Here is a 21,490-nt window from a genome sequence, read left to right as displayed (position 1 = left end):
TCAAAAGTAGAAAATAGGCCATTTAATTAAAAACAAAACACTAGCTGGGTTGGTTCATGTGTTATGGTGTATAACCACAGGAATGTAATATTCAATATTTTACCATTACCATAAGTATTGATTTTTTTCAATATTTTGTTTGTAGATGCATTCAATTCCATTATCAAAAACCAGTAGACAGGCTCAGCATAAACAGTTAATTTAAAACTTTACTAAGCTCAGGCAAGTTCCCACTGGACTAAAAATCAAACTTTTCGAAAATGTTTGTGTAGGACATGCCATACAGACATCAAATTACATAACATCGGGGAGGCAATGGTGTCGTGGTATTGTCGCTAGGCTAGTGATCCAGAGTCCCAGGGATTCTGGGGGCCTGGGTTCGAATCCTGCCATGGCAGATGGTGGAATTTGAATTCAATAAAAATCTGGAATTAAAAGTCTAATAATGGCCAACGAACCTTTGTCGACTGTTGTTGTAAAAACCCATCTGATTCACTAATGTCCTTTAGGGAAGGAAATCTGCTGTCTTTACCTGGTCTGGCCTACATGTGACTCCAGACCCACAGCAATGTGGTTGGCTCTTAAATGCCCTCTGAACAAGGGCAATTAGGGATGGGCAATAAATGCTGGCCTAGCCAGCGATGCCCACATCCCTTGAACGAATAAAAAATAGCATGCAATCTCAAGTACTGAAACATCACATCCATGAAATTTTTTTGCAAAAACCAATAATAAATCAGGATAATGGAATGATTAATTTTCATACCTGCTTTACCAATCTGAACTGCCAATTTTGTGAGTTTGCCTTGGAGTACAGACTTTTCTTTTTTGGGCATGTTTGTTTTCTTTTTCTCAGATGCATCGTCAGCTGCTTCATCACTTTTCAACGGCTGCATTTCCATAGCTGCTCCATCTTGAGCTTTAGCTGAAAAAAAAACCAAATGGTCATGATTTAAAAGGACAATCTGATTCTCTTGTCCTAGTTAGTGACTAGCCATGGAAAGCTAGTTTATTAATTTGTCTAAAGTTCACAATGCTGGGAGTGGTTGGAAGGGTACAGAGATGGTTTACTGGCATGAGGGATTTGGTTAAAGGAGATTCAAAATTAGGACTCTCTCCTTCGATCAGAGGAATTGACCTAGAGGTTTAAAACGAAATGCTTTGATAGAGAAAAAATATTCCCTCGCCAAATGGGTTTATAACCATAAGTCACAGATTTAAAAATAATTGGCACAAGATCTAGGTGGGGGAGGGGGCAATTTTTTTCCCCTCAGTTGTCAGAATGTAGAGTGCCCAACCCAAAGGCAGTGGAAGCTGACTTCATAAATAAAAGGAGTTGGACAGATACTTAATTACAACAAAAAGCCTAGGGGGAGGGCCGTTATGCACAACTGCTGTTTCAAGAGCCAGCACAAGCACAATTGGCTAAATGACCTCCCTTTGTGTAATAAACTTCTACGATTCCATGACTGAAGTCATACACCTGCAAACTTTGATCCATGAGCAGATTTTCAAAATTACTGCAGTATGCTACACACTTATTAGGCTGCATGTTCACCAAGAAGCATTTCTCATGTAAAGAATTTAAAAACACCCAGATAATGACATTAGAACAATTATTTGGCCACTGCAGGTTCTTGCAACTATTAGGAAAGTATAATTTTATCTAAGATATGTTAGAGGATCGAGGGGCTCAAAAATGATGAAACCCAAGTTATTGCAGTTCTGTGGATACAAGACTGCTTAGCAATCCCAGTAGGTGTGATTACGAACGTAATTAAGTTATACCTCAAATTGCTGGCATGCACAAACCACCCAATTTATGGGTTTACCCGATTAAAATTCACTCAATCTTACAACACAGGAGGTTGCCATTTAGCCCATTGTGCCCATGCCAGTTCTTTGAGTTATCTAGTTAGTCCCACTTACATTCATACACTGGAATCTACAGTCTACCTCAACCCTAAATTTACTAGCTTAGATAAAACTGACAACTCCATGTAGGCACAAATACCAAAGATGACGAAATATGACCAAATAGGAAGGACTTTGTTGTAGATCTGTCCTAAGTGATGACAAGTGTAAGTTTCTTTGTTCAGTGAATTTTCATTGATGCAATGATTAACATGAAGATTTGCTAAGATCTCAATTTGGAGCTTTCTAAAGGTTACAATGTGGAACTGGGGACAGCCTACTTCGGAATATTCTGGGCACACGTGTCTTAGTATCTAGAAGTAATGGGAGTCAGGGTTGCCAATGAAAAATTTTGTTGGCTAAAATTTTCCAGCTATACTTCAATTTCTCAATTTAACCATAACATTTGAGCATGAAGGACAGCATTTTTCTTAACATGCCAAAACAGTTTTTCCCCTTTTCTTCACAGGGGCAGTTTACTCAAATCTTTATAAATAGAACATTTCATATTAGCCTCCACGTACATTTTAAAAGATTTTGAAGGCCAAGTAAACAGTACCATTGATCATGCCAAGGTTGCTTAAAGCATTTAATGTTTACCTTTGTTTCGATTTTCTACAGCTCCATCTTGCTTTTTATCTAAAAAAAAGTAAAGCAATTTTATTAACTTAGTTCATACATTTACATAGCATGAGTTATTTCATGCAAATGGGAATTGACATCTGAATATACTGAGCATTTGCCATTACCCCTTTAAGTTACCAGAGGTTTTGAGTGGAAGGACATAATTGCTCTGGAGAGTGTGCAGAGGAGATCTACAAGAATGTTGCCAGGGCTTGAAAATTGCAGCTAAGATTGGATAGGCTAGAGTTGTTTCCCTTAGAATAGCAGAGGCTAAGGGGTGACCTAATTGAGGTGTATAAAATTATGAGGGGCCTAGATAGAATAGACACGAAAAACATGTTTCCCCTAGCTGAAGGGTCAGCTACCAGGGGGCATAGATTTAAGGTGACCGGTAGAAGGACTACAGGGGACACGAGGAAAAACTTTTTCACCAAGGGTGGTGGGTATCTGGAATTCACTGCCTAAGTTGGTGGTTGAAGCTGAAACACTCAACTCATTTAAAAAGGTACCTGGATCTGCATCTGAAGTGCTGTAACCTGCAAGGCTATGGGCCAGGTGATGGAAAATGGGATGAGCAGCTAGTTTCCTTTTCCTTTTTGGCCAGCGCAGACAAGATGGGCTGAATGGCCTCTTTCTGCACCATAACTTTTCTATGGTTCTATTTGCACTTTCTTTTCGAAATGAAAGCACATGTTCAATTTGAGGTTGATTGTCCATGCATTATGAAAGTCATTTGGTAATTCAGAACTTGAGTATTATATGTCAAAGTTTTTCAACTTGCACTCATCAGGATACTTCACAAAAATGCAAATATAAAGGCAAAACAACAATTTATACTGTATGTGAAGAGTGCTGATTGGTAGAGGCTTTACACAGAGAATGCACCAGTGATGGTGATTGACAAGTTCACTGCCAAGCATTGTTTGAAATTTAAACCAGGCAGCTTGACCCCGATTGGTCAAGGCATTGCCCTGAGGAATGAGTCAGTGAATGGCTGTCACTTTTAATCAGCATAAACAGGTACAGTGTGTACACGTTCTGTCTGCAAAGATCAGGGCCCTGTGTATTAATATATGTAGCTTCCAGTACACCAGATACTGAGCCTGGCTGAATCTTAAATTGGCTGTCAGCGTAATTCTTAGCAGAGGATTATATAGCAAAATGCTGTCCAATTGCAGGATCCAATCTAATGTTGGACACCGTTTTGAGTTTTATAAGCACAGGCTGATTGGGTATGGTCTGTACCTTGCCCATTACGAACAGCGGCCGGGACATGCTACTTAATACGATCTGCCAGTCTTTGGGACGTACGCACTACATACCTAGCATCACACTGGCACTGAAATTCATATGCCACTTTACTCATGTGATAGCAGAACATCGTTTTGACGGCAGCATCCTGTTAGTGGTGAATACCATTCATGTTGCTACTGCATAGTAACAATGAAAAGCTTGACTTTTTTTTCAGCAATACTCATTATGAAAGTATTGAAATCTTACATATTTACTAGGTCCTGTAAGTGAGGAACAAAATCAAGTGGAGATAACAAGGCTGAATGATTAATTGTATTTTAGTATAAAAGCTACAGAAAAGTTTAACTGCACTGCTTAATAAGGGTGCTGGGTTGCTACCCCACTGCCCTATCTTGAGGGCACTTTTGTCCTCATGGCCCACACCACGGAGTCAACCACCTTCAGCTGCCCCTTTTGATCTTCAGGGCTTCGAACCCACTTTGCTTCAAGTCTGCTTCTCGCAGCTCTAACTTGGAACCTTCTTCTCTGCTCCTGTCCTTTATCTCAACTTAATTGGATCTCTGATCCCTATCTTTGTCCCTTATCTCGGACTGTCTTCTGGGATTTCTTTGTCCCACTCCCCGATGTGGGACCTCCTCCTTGGTCAGGGGCCTTCTCCCTGTACCCCTCCCCATGCCCTGCTCCCTGGGACACCACTTCTGCAATGGCACTCCTCTCAGGTCACCTGACCTGCAGTTTCACACTTTCACTTTTCTTTCTTTTGCACATGGCCGGTTCCTGGCCTGAAGATGAGAAAAACCACTAATTACGCACATGCGGCGCCTTTCCCGGTTGGCCTACACGTGAAAACAACAAACTACGTGTGTGGCCATCTGCCGGTTGTCACATGCAGACGCCCTGAGGCCCGCTGGAAACTGTAGTTTCTAGCCTCCAAACTCCCAATCTCGGAGCTTGCCACAGGCTTGGCCAACAGTATCTTGGGTTTAGTTGGTAGAAAGCAGTCTGTGCCAGAATTAAAAACTAATATGAGGAGTTAACTGATCAGTAAACTTTTATTTCATGTCTTCACACTTTTGTCCCTTTGGGGAATAGTGGGGAAATATTAGCAGGCTGATCATCAACCTGTTGGAACTGTGTCATGCATGATCTTTCCATAGCCAACAAGTCCTGGAGTGGGACTTGAACCCAGGGCTTCTGGCTCTGAGGCAGGGGCATTACCCACTGAAGCAGAAATTGCTAGTAGTACAGGCTGTCAGGAAGTTCCTTAGCAACATGCTCAAAATAAGAGGAACTTTCCAAAGAACAGTTAGAATAAATGCATGGGATTCAGTTAATGAAAAGCATGGAAGCATTGGCACCAATTGCTCTGATGAGCTCCATGTTGTTGAAGCTCAAAAGCTAGACAAAGAAAAGTTTTTGGAATGCTGGCAGAACTCCATGGGGGTGGGGGGAGTGGTGGGGAGGTGGTGAAGAACAAGGCCTAGAGTTTCATGGAACTTCTCAGCATATCCATGGCCTTTTTAATTGAGGAAATTTACAGATAAAAAATTTACACCAGTTCTACATTGAAACTTTGATATGTACAATTTCCTTAATTTTTTTATTCTCTCAAGATTTGGGAGTCACTAACTAGGTCAGCATTTATTTCCCATCCCTAATTGCCCCTGAGAAGGTAGTGGTAAGTGCCTTCTTGAACTGCTACAGTCCATGTAATGTAGGTACACCCACAGTGCTGTTAGGGGAGAGAAGGGTCGTTTCTGATACTTCTGCAGAACATCAGTTAATACCTTTATCTAAATAGTTTCACTCCATGTAAAACAGCAGCTCAAGTGTTGCCTGTGGTGCGCTTTCCAGATTTATATCAATATACATGGGTTTGACACAGCCACAGTCAATCAACACTTCAGATTTCTGGAGTTTAGTGTTGATATTAATTCTCAGATCTGCACATCAGTCCAGTGCACTGAATGATTTTTGGACTTGCCTACAAATTCCCGTAAGCAAGATTGGCACAGAAACAGGCAATGTGTAATGTTGAGGAAGTTCCAGGCAGACAATTTCCAAGTACCATTAGCAGTGGCCACCTAGATACTTAAAGTCTGATATCTGAAAGCGCTTGGAGCCTAAGTGCTTGCTAAAAAGTATTTTGTCAGGATACAGTGACTGATTTGATATTGGACTTTCCCTGTGGGAAAGGGGTCCAGAATGTCAGAATAAAGTCTAACAACATTAATGCTTGCCATATGAAGTGAACTGCCTCAATCCAGTTTCCAGTGGGCACAGATTTAGAGCACTAAAGGGCATTAACCCAGAACACTTAAAACTTCACTATCATGGGGTCACCACTGACCAGAAACTAGCCATATAAATACTGCAGCCACAAGGGAAGGTCAGAGGCTAGGAATCCTGCAGCGAGTAACTCACCTCCTGACTCCACAAAGTCTGTCCACCACCTACAAGGCACAAGTCAAAAGTGTGATGGAATGCTCTCCACTTGCCTGGATGAGTGCAGCTCCAACAACACTCAAGAAGCTTGACAACATCCAGGAAAAGCAGCCTGCTTGATTAGCAACCCATCCACAAACATTCACTCCCACCACCGAACAGCGGCAGCAGTGTGTACCATCTACAAGATGCACTGCAGGAATTCACCAAGGCTCCTTAGGCAGCACCTTCCAAACCCACGACCGCTGCCATCTAGAAGGACAAGGGCAACAGATACATGGAATACCACCACCTGGAAATTCCCCTCCGAACCACTCACCAGCCTGACTTGGAAATATATAGCCGTTCCTTCACTGTCGCTGGGTCAAAATCCTGGAATTCACTCCCCAACAGCACTGTGGGTTGTACCAACACCACATGGGCTGCAGCAGTTCAAGGTGGCAGCTCACCACCACCTTCTCAAGGGCAGTTAGGGATGGGCAATAAATGCTGGCCTAGCCAGCGACATCCATGTCCCATAAAGGAATAAAAAATTGAAAAGTGCTACTAATTTGACAATCTTGGGTTACAAGGCAGCTGGTGCAAGAAATGGGTAAACATGCTGATGCAATAGGACAGCTCATTTTAAGTTAGAGTCAAGACACATTGTTGGAGCAGAGGGCCCTTTATTCTGCAGCTAAAAACGTTGCTATGCCTAATCTGAGACACCACCATTTGGAGCAAGATAAGTGCTCTATTCCTCAGCACCTTTTGAACATGCGTTAGTTTGGCCCAGCTGGAAGCACTTGTCTCAGTAGGTTGTGGGGTTCAAATGCCACAAGACTCAATCATAACCTAGGCTACCATTTTAGTACAGTACTTAAAGAGTGCTGCATCAGGCGCATCATGCTTCATTCAAGAAAAAAGATGCCATCTGAGCACACAGATTGATGCAAAGGTCTTGTTGTATTAGTCAGAGGAATGGGAAGTGTCAATATAGTGGCCAAATCAACCCTCGACCAGTTTAACTGGTCATTCGTTTGCCATTTGACAGGTGTCACTGGTGTAGAATGATTGCCTCAGTTGCCTACAAAGTAATCATTTCTGTGCAAGTAACTTAAGTACTTAATATATTTTGGTGTTAAATGTTATATCAATGCAGATATTTATTATTTTGACATTTGATAAAAAAGGTTCCAACAAGGAGCCTAGTTCAGGCATCAAATATTTTAGAAAGAAGCATTCCTCATTGTCCAGGGTGCTGTTAATGATCCAATTAGTTAATCAAGAGGTAGACCCAACAACAGCAATGGGGGTGGAACGGGGGAGTATTTTTTTTCCAAATTCAGTTGCAAACAACCCTGCAATGCGTTAAAATGTAGAGCAGTCTTAGCTGGATTAGCAATTAAAGACTAGTCTTTATGCCTTTTAGCACCTTTTATGACCCCAAAATGTCCCAAAGTGCTTTAAAGCCAATGAAGTAATTTTGAAACATAGTAACTCTTGTTATGCAGAAAATACTACAGTCAATTTGCACCCAGCAAGCTCCGACAAACAATGATAATGACTAGATTTGTTTTAAGTATTGACTGAGGGGTGGGCATTAGGAATATTGGGAAGCATGCCAGCACTCTTTATTGATTCATGGGATGTGGGCTTCGCTGGCTGGGTCAGCATTTATTGTCCATCCCTAGTTGCCCTCAAGAAGGTGATGGTGAGCTACCTTCTTGAACCACTGCAGTCCATGTGGTGTAGGTGTACCCACAGTGCTGTTAGGGAGGGAGTTCCAGGGTTTTGACCCAGCGACAGTGAAGGAATGGCAATATAGTTCCAAGTCAGGACGGTGTGTGGCTTGGAGGGGAACTTCCAGGGTGGTGGCGATTCCATCTATCTGCGAGCCTTGTCCTTCTAGATGGTAGTGATTGTGGGTTCGGAAGGTGCCATCTAAGGAGCCTTGGTGAATTCCTGCAGTGCATTCCTGCTGCTACTGTGCGTCAGTGATGGAGGAAGAGGATGTTAGTGGATGCGGTGCCAATCAAGTGGGCTGCTTTGCCCTGGACGTTGTCAATCTTCTTCAGTGTTTTGGGGGCTACAGTCATCCAGGCAAGTGGGGAGTATTCCATCACATTCCTGACTTGTGCCTTGTGGACAGGCTTTGGGGAGTTGCTCGTCACAGGATTCCTAGTTCTGACCTGCTCTTGTAGCCCCAGTATTTATATGGCTGGTCCAGTTCAGTTTCTGGTCAATGGTAGCCCCTAAGATGTTGATACTGGGGGCTTCAGTGATGATAATGCCATTGAAGGTCAAGGGGTGATGGGTAGATTCATCTTCGTTGGAGATGGTCATTGCCTGGCACTTGTGTGGCACAAATGTTACTGGTCACTTGTCAGCCCAAGCCTGGGCATCTTGGGCATTGTCCAGCTCTTGCTGCATTTGGACATGGACTGCTTCAGCATCTGAGTCGTAGCGAATGGTGCTGAACATTGTGCAATCATCAGTGAACATCCTCACTTCTGGCCTTATGATGGAAGGAAGGTCATTGATGAAGCAGCTGAAGATGGTTGGGCCTAGGACACTACCCTGAGGAACTCCTGCAGTGATGTCCTGGAGCTGAGATGACTGACCTCCAACAACCACAACCATCTTCCTTTGTGCTAGGTATGACTCCAACCAGTGCAGAGTTTTCCCCCTGTTTCCCATTGACTCCAGTTTTGCTAAGGCTCCTTGACGCCACACTCGGTCAAATGCAGCCTTGATGTGAAGAGCAGTCACACTCACCTCACGTTCAGCTCTCTTGTCCTTGGTTGAATCAAGGCTGTAATGAGGTCAGGAGCTGAGTGGCCCTGGCAGAACCCAAACTGGGCATCAGTGAGCAGGTTATTGCTGAGCAAGCACCGCTTTATAGCACTGTTGATAACCCCTTCCATTACTTTACTGATGATCAAGAGTAGACTGAAGGGGCGGTAATTGGCTGGGTTGGATATGTCCTGCTTTGTGTGTACAGGACACACCTGAGTAATTTTCCACATAGCCGGGTCGATGCCAGTGTTGTAGCTGTACTGAACAGCTTGGCTGGGGGCATGGCAAGTTCTGGAGCACAAGTCTTTAGTACTATTGCTGGAATCTTGTCAGAGCCCATAGCCTTTAAACTATCCAGTGCCTTCAACCATTTCTTGATATCACGTGGAGTGAATGAAATTAGCTGGAAACTGGCACCTGTGATGCTGGGTACCTCCAGGGGAGGCAGAGATGGATCATCCACTCAGCACTTCTGGCTGAAGATTGTAGCAAATGCTTCAGTCTTATCTTTTGCACTGATGTGTTGGCTCCTCCATCATTGAGGATGGGGATATTTGTGGAGCCTCCTCCTCCCCATGAGAGTTTTTTTAATTGTCCACCACCATTCACGACTGGATGTGGCAGGACTGCAGAGTTTAGATCTGATCCATTGGTTGTGGGATCACTTAGCTCTATCACTTGCTGCTTATGCTTTTTGGCACGCATGTAGTCCTGTTTTATAGCTTCACCAGTTAGACACCTCATTTTTTAGGGATGCCTGGTGCTGCTCCTGGCATTCCCTCCTGCAATCTTCTTTGAACCAGGGTTGATCCCCTGGCTTGATGGAAATGGTAGAGTGGGGGATATGCCAGACATGAGGTTACAGATTGTGTTCGAGTGCAATGCTGGTGCTGCTGATAGCCCACAGCGCCTCATGATGCCAAGTCTCGAGATGCTAGATCTGTTCAAAATTTCTCATTTAGCATGGTGGTAGTGCTACACAACACAATGCAGGGCATCCTCAAATGTGAAGGCGGGTCTTCGTCTCCACAACGACTATGCAGTGGTCACTCCCACCGATACCATCATGGACATATGAATTTGCGGCAAGGGGTTTGGTGAGGACAAGGTCAAGTATGTTTTTCCCTTTTGTTGGTTCCCTCACCACCTACTGCAGACCCAGTCTAGCAGCTATGTCCTTTAGGGCTTGGCCAGCTCGGTCAGTAGTGTTACTACCAAGCCACTCTTGGTGATGGACATTAAAGTTCCCCCAGAGTACATTGTGTCTTTGCCACCCTCCGTGCTTCCTTCAAATGGTGTTCAACATGGAGGAGCACAGATTCATCAGCTGAGGGAGGGCGGTACGTGGTATTCAGCAGGTTTCCTTGCCCATGTTTGACCTGATGCCATAAGACTTCATGGCATCCAGGGTCAATTTTGAGGGCTCCCATGACAACTCCCTCCCGACAGCTTACCACTGTGTCGTCACCTCTGCTGCGTCTGTCCTGACAGTGGGACAGGGCATACCCAGGGATGGTGATAATGGTGCCTGGGACATTATCTATAAGATATGATTCTATGAGGATGAATATGTCAGGCTGTTGCTCGACTAGTCTGAGAGACAGCTCTCCCAATTTTGGCACTAGCCCCCAGGTATTCGTCAGGGAGACTCTGCAGGGTCGACAGGGGCGAGTTTGCTGTTGTTGTTTCCGGTGCCTAGGTTGATGTGGATGGTCCATCCGGTTTCATTCCTTTTTTGAGGCTTGGTAGCGGTTTGATACAACTGAGCTTGCTAGGCCATTTCAGAGGGCATTTAAGGGTCAACCACATTGCTGTGGGTCTGGAGTCTCACACAGGCTAGACCAGGCAAGGACGGCAGGTTTCCTTCCCTAAAGGGCATTAGTGAAGCAGATGGGTTTTTATGACAATCGACAATGGTTTCATGATCATTAGGCTTTTAATTCCAGGTTTTTATTGAATTCAAATTCCACCATCTGCAGTGGCAGGATTCGAACTTGGCTCCCCAGAGCACTGCCCTGTCTCTCTGGATTACTAGTCCAGTAACAATACCCTTTCCCCAGATATTGTTAAAAACTGCAGATTGAAGTTCAGCAGCGCCCATGAGCATACTTCTGGGTGCTAACCACCCAACAATCATGCACCTTAAATGAGAGCACGTGCTCTCAAACACAGTTGTTGATTTCTTAGTAGCTTGGTTTACAAGCTCAAACTGTCATGCTAAATTCAACTTTGCATAGGTCACCTAACGCATTAGGGTTTTTTTTTTTAAAAATCACTGTCGAACAGATCATTTGGCCAGCTTACTTAGTGGGATTTTTAATTTTTTGTAAACATGCTTAGTGTCATTCAGCTGACCAAATAAAGAAAAAATACTGCAGTTACATGACCTTACTCCTAATGTGGAGGACAGCCAAAGTATAGAATGATTGCTTTCGAATCCTGGTTGGCAGGATAAGTGTTAGAAGTTCCAAGATTAAAAGCAGGGCTCCCTCAGCACTTATAAAAGTAGAGGAAAGGCAAATGTGTTTAGAAAGCATTTTTACAACCCAGAACCCTCTGTTTACATCTAATCCAAAAGTTGGCATTGCACTGAACAAGACTGGAATATGTGCTTACATCATAGTTAACAAGTAACTGTTGAAACATTGCTTCAAACTGCTGCCCAATTAGCAGGTTCACAAACCATTTAGCTGTATGCTTACTTTTTTTCTCCTCTTCCTCTCCACGCCCCAGCAACGTGAAAATGATTCCAGTTTGAGAGTTTACTCCAACAGCTGTGACTAGCATTCTTCCAGAACCTTCCATCACATGGGTACCTGAAAGTAGACTCTAGTTAGAGCTGGCCATTCCTGCAAATAAATTGTTTGATAACTATTTCATTATTGTACACTAACAGCTATAATATGAATTTAGGGGTCCATGCTTGTACACACAAATGACCAGAATGGGGAAACCAGTGGTTTTATAGCAGGATGCAGTTTGTGATAGAATAATTCAGATCAGTTGTGCAAATGAAGCATTAAAAACTTTAATGCTTTAAAGCCAAAGTATGTACATTGTGAGAAACTAAACTATATAATGAACAATAGAATTAGCACAGAGAACTTTGTAATGATAGCAACCAATGTACAGACCTTTTTATGCAGTGACTTGAGGATTGGATTGTGTTAGTAAAGATTTTGCACACTAAGTCTACAAACTGTGGAAGCATTAGAATGAAGTAGGATCTGGCCAGTGCAAAGAGAACATACATTGCAGGGAGAACAGAACACTGATAGAACAATTAAGTGTAATGGGATGAGCTACAAGATGAGACATGTAAATTCTACCATCTAGAGAAAAAGGGCCAGGTGTGACCTCAATATAGTAGCAAAATGAATCCAGACATTTAATTCAAGGTGATTTCAGTGGAAAAAAGCAATGCATTTATTTTAAAAATATAAGAGTAGATGAAAAAGCCTTTGCTCAAAGGGGTGACAAATATTTGGAATTTACCAATCTGATTCTTGGAGGAAAGATATATGGTAGGTCAAAACATAATTAAATGCTAGGCTGGGCAAGATGGGGCACCAAATGGATTGCTATCAACGGGACAAAAGACCTTTATTCACCTTTTACATTTTTATGTCCTTATGCCAAGGATGGGTTCAATTCTGAAGTGAAAAAACAGTAACTCCTTGCTGGACTATTTTTCCACAATTGTTTAGAAAGCATCTCTAAACCAGAATTTACAAAACAGGTGGTGACCACTCGGCCCAACATGTCTCTACTGGTTCTTAACAAGGGCAAATCAAAACTAATTTCATTGTTACTCTCATTACCTTGCAACGTCCATCCTGGTTCCAAAATTTTGCATTTTTTCATTCAAAATGCTATCTCTGTCTTAATGACTGTGGCAAAGTATTCTATAGCCCAGCAAACATCTACAAAGACATTTCTCCTAATGTCCACTCAGCTGTTTAAATTGATAATCCCTCGTCATGAACTCCAAATGAGGAAACTGGCTATTCTTATCCACTAAAACTTGATAATTTTAGAAGCCTACAGCAACTATGTTCCAGGAAATAGCCCCACAAATCTGAGTCTTTCTTCAAAACTATATTACCCCCAATCCTAATAAATGTACACTTCATTCTATGGCTCAAGTTTTTCTATAGTGGGGAACCCAATCTCAAATTACTGTTTTAGCCAACATTTTTCATTTACTCCTGGATACTATATTTCTAGTTATAAAACTCAAGATGTCTTCCTCATCAATTGCTTTACTGACCTGCGCTCACTTGTTTAAAAAATTGTAATAATTGGATTGCCCAAAATTAATTATTTGTCTAAAGGAAGCAACATTAAAATATAAATAGCTTATATGGACAGAGGGCATTTTAATGTCCTTGGAAATGTGCAGACAGACCTGAAGCTACACCAATAAGTCTGCAACATACTAGACTGTAAACTCTGAAGTTACTGAGCATTTAGTGAATGTGAGACCCAAGTTCTCAATTCAAACCCCCAAAGCCAAAGTTATTGTATCATGTTTGAAGGGAATATTATTAGAGCTGGACAACAAAAGTTGACTGACCATATTAAATATCGCGCAATCATACTATCTTAAAGATGGAGGGCAAGGGCTGACAGCATTATCAAAGGATTCCATCCAGGATTTTAGCTAGAGCCATCTGTATTATGAGCAGGATCGAAGTCAGGCTGGAAGACTTAAAGAAAAAAAAAACAACAAATGGGGATTGACTGGTGGAATTTTTTTTAATATTCCTTTGTGGAATGTGGACATCACTGGCAAGGTCAGCATCAACACTCTGTCTAATTGCCCAAGGAACATGGTGAGTTGCCTTTTGAACTGCCATGTGAGAGAAGGTAATCCGACAGTGCTGTTAAGAGAATCCTAGGATTTTTACAAAACAATGACAAAAATGGTGATATGTTTAAGTCAGGATATTATGCAACAACTTGAAGTGGCACTGAGTTAGTGGTGTTCCCACATGACTGTTGCCTTTATCCTTCAAGGTGGCAGAGGTCAGAGGTGTGGACAGTGCTGTCAGAAGCCTAGCCAAGTTGCTTCAGTGCATTTTGTAGGTGATACACACTGCAATCATTGTGTACCTGTGTTGGAGGGAGTGAAGGTTTACTATTGTGGATGGAGTGTCAATCAAATGGACTGCTTTGCCCTGGATGGCATGAAGCTTCAAGTATTGTTGCAGTCCAGGCATATGGAAAGTATTCTATTACACCCCTGACCCAACTTGTACCTTGTAGATAGTGGAAAGGGTTTAGGAAGTCAGGTGGTGAGTCACTCACCACAGCACACCTATCTTCTGACCTGTTTCAGAGACAACATTTATACATCTGACCAATGGTAACCCCCCAAGGTCTTTGGTTGGGGGGGGGGGGGGGGGGGGGGGAGAGAGAATTTCAATGATGGCAACGCTGTTGAATGTCAAGGGAAGGTGGTTAGACTTGGAGATGGTCATCATCTAGCACTTGAGACATGAATGTTAATTGCCACTCATCATCCCAAGCCTGAATGCTGTCCAGGTCTTGCTACTTCCAAGCTTGGGCTGTTTTATCCAAGGAGTTGTAAATGTAACAAGTATACAATCAAACAGCAAGCAACCTCACTAACTGTTATGATGGGAGGAAGCTCATTGATGAAGCTGAAGTTGGTTGGATCTATGACACTACCCAAGGAACTCTTGCAACAATGTTCTGGGGCTGAGGATTGACACAACCATTTCCTTTGATAGTCATGCTCCAAACAGTAGAGTTTCCCCAATTCCATTGACTTCAATTTTACTAGGGTTCTCCGATGACACAAACTCAAAAACTGCCTTGATATCAAAGGCTGTCACTCTCACCTCTGGAATTCAGCTCTTTTGTCCATGCTTGGGCCATGGCTGTAATGTGAAACTAAGCATTCCTTGCAGAACCCAAATTGAGCACTGGAGAGCTAGTGTAGATTGATGGTGTTGACAACCCCTTCCATCACTAGAGATGGGGCAGTACATACAGACATATGAATTAGGAGTAAGCCACTCAAGGCTGCTCCACCATTCAATATCATGGCCAATCTGATCATGGCCTCAACTCCACATTCTGCGCACCCCCAATAACTTCAGATTCTTGACTAAAAAAAGTAGTTAATCTATCTCTGCCTTAAAAATATTCATAACCTTTGAGGTGAGAAGAAATTTTCTCTCGGTCTTAAACAGGAGATCCCTCATTTTTAAACCGTGTCCCCTACTTCTAGTCTCTCCCACAAGGGGAACATCTTTTCAGCATTCACCCTGTCAAGTCCTCTCGAGGTCTTATGTTTCATAAGATCACCTCTCAATCTTCTAACTTCAATGGACACAGACATAGGCTCTCCAATGTAACAGTCAGTTAGTTCTCAACCAAATCTCCATTGGTAAAGGTGGGGAAGTGGCAGCAGCAGAGTTACTTTTGCAGAAGGCTGATGGATTCAACAGGCTCAATGGTTACTGTACTGAAGGAGACCATTCTATGATTGGATGTGCAGGGATCAGGCCCTTCTCACTGGCAGAAAATCTGATGTTTTCAAACTTCAGCTAGATCAAAGTGGCCATGGATGATTAACTGGAGGGAGGTCACTTGACTGCCCCACAGTTGTTTTTTGCCCTGGAACAAAGATGATGTTGAAGAAATCCAGTCAGTCAGTCTCACCACAGGTCCTCTGCCCAACTTAAGTATTCTGCTCAGTCTCTAAAGATTTAGCCTTTGGTGCTCTCAATTGGGTCAAGTGGGTAAAATGGGCTTTTTCTTTCAGTCATCTGCATTCTTCTTTAGAGTTTACCACGTCTCCTTTACAGTGGTAAAGTATGATAAATCCTTCTATGCTCATGTCCAAGTATAAAAACTCAAAGATCTCAGCACAGATCACTAGGGTATCCCATCTGCTGTATCTTGGGCCACAGCTGTCAACCTGAGAAACATCTATTTGCTCCTTTCTGCCTCTTTTCTTCAGTCAAACTTGAAATATCATAGTCCCTAACCTTTAATGATATTTATATGGCACCATAAACAGAGTCCAAATTTATCACATCCAGTGTAATCTGTCGATCATATTCCACACTGGAATGAATAATGTTTACCAAGCAAAACTGCCCTTTGCAAATTTGTATCGACTGCCTCTGATTAGCCCATACCTTTCTAAGTGTTCAGTGTTATCCTTTATGTTTTCTTACTGTTGATGAGGCTAACTGGTCTGTAATTACCTGGCTTATCCCTTTCTCCTTTTTTTGAATAGGGTTGGAATGTTCGTCACCTTCCAGTCCTTTGGTAAAATTCCTGTTTAAGGAATTTTGGAAAATTAGTATCTATTTCATCACTGAACTGCCTCTGTACTATAGATTATTAGAGCCTGGGGTGACCATATAAAATATTAACCCTTGAGTATTCTTGTAATGTTATTAGCATTTCTCCCTTCCTCAGATACTTCAGCAGTCCTACATTCATTCTGATCTATAGAAGTGAAATGTTAAAGTTCCTCTGCTCTTCCTTTATTTTCTAAAGTAGTGTCTTCTTCATCCCTCTTGACTTTGCAAGTTTTGACTATCAGTTTCCTTTTTGAAGGCAAGGCGATCTTAGAAAAGCCTTTGCTATTGCCAAGACCGCTACAATACTAGTTCTTTCTACTTATCTCCCAAAGTAGTATCTTCGGCCTCACCCTAATTCGCCTCTTGCTAGAATTCACTCCTTTACGATGTGGGTGAGGGATCCAATTCTGCTGCGAGCTGCTAGCAGGACTATAGTACTTTTAGGAGATTGAGTGTTTCCGCTACAACTTGCAGTAGAATTAGATACACATAAAGGGAAGTGTGAGCAAATAAAAAATTATTCCTCCATGAACTAGGACAAAAGGTGATTTTGTTAATGGGTGGGAGGGGGAAATAACAATATAACAGACATTGCGATGAAGCATGCACTTAAAAGCAGCAGACATTTGACAAAAAAGGAATTGTGTCTATGGACACTCGAATTAAAACACTAGCTTTAAAACCACACTGACCATATTTAGCAAACAAATATATATCCACAAAAGCTCAGAACGTCTGAAGAAAGTCAGAACATGCTCTATATTCTGCAAGCTCTCAAAAGCTTATGTTGGCTGTCAGTTGTTATCCACATACTTAAGTGTTCTAATTTCCATTTTTGCACCATGCATTTTTCATGTTTTTGTTTCCCCTGTATTACTAGCTTGAATTTCACAACGCTCCTTCTTACACTTCGGTTTTGAGCTAACCATTTAAGTCATCCAGGGAACTCCAGCTTCAAGGCACCATGGTTGGTCTCCTGATTTAACTGCCAAAAATTTCTTCAACCGATCATGACTAACCCACTTTTTCAATAAATTCTTCTCTCCCAAATCTATTCTGGCTATGACACTTTTGCTCCCACTTTTCCCAGCCGATTACCCAGGTTCAGGGGGGTGGGGGAAACGTAGCACCGAGTCAGGATTTTAACTTACTGACTTAAGTCACGAATGCATTTGGGCATTTTATCCCAGAGCTTCCTATTATTGCAACCTTGTTACTTTTCCTTCTTCTCATTCTCCATTACTTAGTGTTTGACAGGTTATAAAATACCCAGTAACGACACAGCATTTGGTTCTCAACTACATCTGGAGATGCACAGTATATCTACCATCCTCACTAAGTTGATCTGATGTTGGAATTGTTAATTAACCACTCCTTCTACCCTTCCTGCTTTTTCCATTTCATTACATTTCTTTAAGCTAGCAGAGTTTAATGCCCAGCCTTACCTGACTAAAATCAAGTTGCTGTCAAAGCTACAGCACCATACTCCTATTAGGAGCAATCTCTTCCTAGTTTCACTGCTTCTCCCCAGCCTTTCAACCCACCCAGTATTTTGCTTCACAGGGCTGCAATTCACAGTATTGGCTAGCCTTTTCCTTTCTTGCGGGGAGCAGTTCAGTAGGCTGATTCAGAACCAATTTCACATTTCAGACTGGAGAATTAATTGACTTGTTTCAGTCCTTGTGGTCTATCATGCTAGAATTTTCTTTGTCCCCTTGTGCTGTATTATCTTACCAGACAACAGCAGTGGATCTCTTTCTGGGCCCTTCTTCACATGGTCAGACTCCCCAGTCAGGGAGCTTTCATCAATCTTCAGGTCATTTCCATGAATAAGCACACCGTCAGCAGGTAAGAGGTCACCTAAAAGCCAGAAAGCCACACACTTCTATTTTAAGATAATCACAACTGTAATGAAGCAGGATTTATCAGTATTCACCAATTAAAATGTTTACATCATTGCATATTTTCCTTGTTTGTGGAGGTCATGTCCCTACAGAGGAAAAGCACCAGCAACAGCATTCTTTAAGGAAATATTGATGCAAGCAATCAAGTGATCCCCATTATGCTGTTAAAAAGGGCCAGCAAATATCTAGCTAATAGCCAGAGGGGAGAAAAAAAACTGGCAAGATTGAAGGCCAGAAAGGAGTTTGTTTTTTGGTATAGTCATTCCACCAAGGTGTCCATTCATCCAATTTCCACATACAAATTGAGCTAAACCATGGAGTAACAATTAATAGGGTTGAGGTTTACGTCGTTGGTGCCACCATCTTAGGCAGTGCTGCATCCAATGAGTGCTTGATTCACATGTGACTAGTGAATTTCCAGTTTTTTTCCCTTTCATGGGCTAAGCATTACTGGCAAGGCCAGCATTTGCTGCCCAATCCTAACTAACCTCGAGAAGGTGGTGATAAGCCACCTTTAACTGCTGCAGGTACACCCCACAGTGCTGTTAGCGCCAAGATTTTGACCCAATGATAGTGAAGGTAAGGCAATACAGTCCCAAGTCAGGATGGTGCATGGCTTGGAGGGAAACTAGCAGGTGGTGTTCCCATCTTCTGCTGCTCTTATCCTTCTGGTGGTAGAGGTTGTGGGTTTGGATGCTGCTGTCAAAGCAGCCTTGGCAAATTGCTTCAGTGCATCATGTATATGGTACACACTTGCTGCCAATGTGCACCAGTGATGGAGGGAGTACAAGTTCAAGGTGGTAGACCAAGCTTGGAGTGCTTTTGGGACTGCACTCTCGTCAAGAGGGGAGTCTTCCATTACATTCCTGACATGTGCCTTGTAGATGGTGAGCTACTGGTCACAATATTCCCAGTCTGACCTGCTCTTGTAGCCGTAGTATTTATATGACTGCTGCAGTTCAGTTTCTGGTTAATGGTAACCTCCATTATGTTGATAGTGGGGGATTCAGCAATGGCACTGCCATTGTATTGCAAGGGGAGATGGTTAGATTCTCTTGTTAGCAATGGTCATTGCTTTGCACTTGTGGCATAAACATTACTTGCCACTCATCAGCCCAAGCCTGGTTTTGCTGCATATAGATTGCTTCAATATGAGATATTGCGCATGGTACTGAATACTGTAATAAATCAGTGATGATCCCCACTTCTAACTTTATAGTGGAGGGAAGATCATTGATGAAGTAGCTAAAAATGGTTGTGCCTAGGACAGTATCCTGAGTAACTCCTGCAGTGATATCCTGGGGCCGAGATGACTGGTATCCAACAACCACCACAAATGTTCCTTTGTGCTGGGCCACAGGTATTGGAGAGTTCTCCCTAATTTCCATCAACTTCAGTTTCCTTTACGCCACGTGTCAAATGTTGCCTTGATATCATGGGGCAGTCCCTCTCACTTCACCTCTGGAATGAAGCTCTTTCACCCATCTTTGGATCAAGGCTATAATGAGGTTAGGAGCCACGAGTCCTGGTGAGGTTATTGCTGAGCATGTGCTACCTGACATCACTGTCACAACACCAAGTGGGCTGCTGGAGCAGTAATTGGGAGGATTGGATTTGCCTTGCTTTTTGTGGACAGCATATACTGGCAATTTCCCACAGTTGGGTAGATGCCAGTGATGTAGCTGTCCTGGATCGGCTTGGCTAAGTGGGGTGGCTAGTTCTCAAGCACCACTGTCAGGATACTGTTGGGGTCCCAGAGCCTTCAATGTATCCAGTGCTTTCAGCCATTTCTTGATATTATGTGGAGTTAATTGAATTGTATGAAGTCCTGGCTTCTGTGATGATGGAAACCTCAGGAGGGTGAGATGGATCATCCACAATAGTTAAAGATATGCTAAGCTCCTCCATTGAGGATGAGGATATCTACTGGGATATGAGAGTCTCGTCCGCTGGTTAGTTCTTTAATTGTCCACCACCATTCCCTACTGGCAGGACTGCAGAGCTTGATCTGTCCATTAGTTGTGGGATTGCTTAGCTGTCTATTGCATACTGCTTAGCATGTTAATAGTCCAGTGTTGCAGCTTTGCCAGGTTGATCTCTCATTTTTAGGTATGCCTGGTGCTGCTCCTACGATCCTCATTGGAACAGGGCTGATCTCTTAGCTTGATAGTAATGGTAGAGTGAGGGATATGCGAGGCAATGAGCTCAAATAAAATTCTGCTGATGGCCCACAGTGCCTCATGGATGCCCGGTTTTGGAGTCACTAGATCTGTTCTGAATCTATCCCATTTAGCATAGTAGTGCCACACAACATGGACAGTAATTTTCAGTGTAAAGACAGGACTACTCCACAAGGACTGTGCGTTACTTACTCGCACCAATACTGTCACGGACAGGTGCATCTACAACAGGTAGATTGGTGAGGGAGAAGTAAAGTAGGTTTTTCCTTCTTGTTGGTTCCCTCACCACCTGTAGGCCCATTCTGGCAGACATGTTCCTCAGGGCTCTGCCAAGAATGACCAATGAACATTGCCAGAATTAAGACGTTCAGGGGCAGCGAAAACAATCAGACACCTCCAATGATTTTGTACGACTTCAGAGTCCAAACAAAAACCTTTTGGATTTTTTTACTGTAACTCGGAGGCCAGACAGCCATGTTAATAGAAACTCCTCCAAAATCTGGATATCAATGCAGGCCGTTCACACCAGGCACTACCAATGCTCCCTGGAATCAAATTCCCCAGTTTTGTTGGCTGTGCCAAAGGATGGCACTAAATGCATGGCTACAATGTCATCTCTGGATCAAAGTGCCCTAATTCCCCAGGGCGTTCTTGGATCCCCACTATCTGGGCAAGCTGAAATTATGCAAACGTATTTCAAGCACACTCTCCAAATCTCACTATGGCAAGGGCTACACGTAGGCTATATTTAACATTGCTCTGGAATTCAGATGCATCTAAGTGCCCTCAGAGAATTTGCTTCAAGACTGTGCCAGAGCCTATACTGATGGAGAGCACAAGCATCAACCAGGATGCTCTGAGCACGTCACTAGTGCTCAACCAGAAGTCAAATTCTCAATATAAGCACACGACTGATGCTGGAGGATGAGACATAGAGATCACGCCCTGTCTAAATGAAAGAAAAAAAAAGGTGCCTTCATCGCTATGTACATTTATATCTATCAATCCAATAAATCCTTCCTGCACATCGGGCCTCTGATCTAGA

The 21,490-nt window shown here is 42.8% G+C and overlaps 1 protein-coding gene across 1 annotated transcript in view; it reads right to left on the bottom strand.

Annotated features, from left to right (window-relative positions):
- The window catches only part of LOC144696459 (plasma membrane calcium-transporting ATPase 1-like), a 108,211-nt gene that overhangs the window by 40,653 nt on the left and 46,068 nt on the right, over positions 1 to 21,490 (bottom strand). Inside the window, exons 5-8 of the mRNA XM_078567767.1 lie at positions 18,096 to 18,221; positions 11,718 to 11,831; positions 2,515 to 2,553; positions 767 to 925 (exon numbers count right to left, since the gene is read on the bottom strand). Of these exons, the coding sequence (XP_078423893.1) occupies positions 767 to 925; positions 2,515 to 2,553; positions 11,718 to 11,831; positions 18,096 to 18,221 (438 nt within the window). The remainder of the gene's footprint in view (positions 1 to 766; positions 926 to 2,514; positions 2,554 to 11,717; positions 11,832 to 18,095; positions 18,222 to 21,490) is intronic.

Source organism: Cetorhinus maximus, chromosome 22 (genome assembly GCF_964194155.1).
Source record: "Cetorhinus maximus chromosome 22, sCetMax3.hap1.1, whole genome shotgun sequence".
NCBI lineage: Eukaryota > Metazoa > Chordata > Chondrichthyes > Lamniformes > Cetorhinidae > Cetorhinus > Cetorhinus maximus.
The sequence above is the reverse complement of the archived record's forward strand: the minus strand, read 5'-3'. Positions and strand labels throughout refer to the sequence as shown.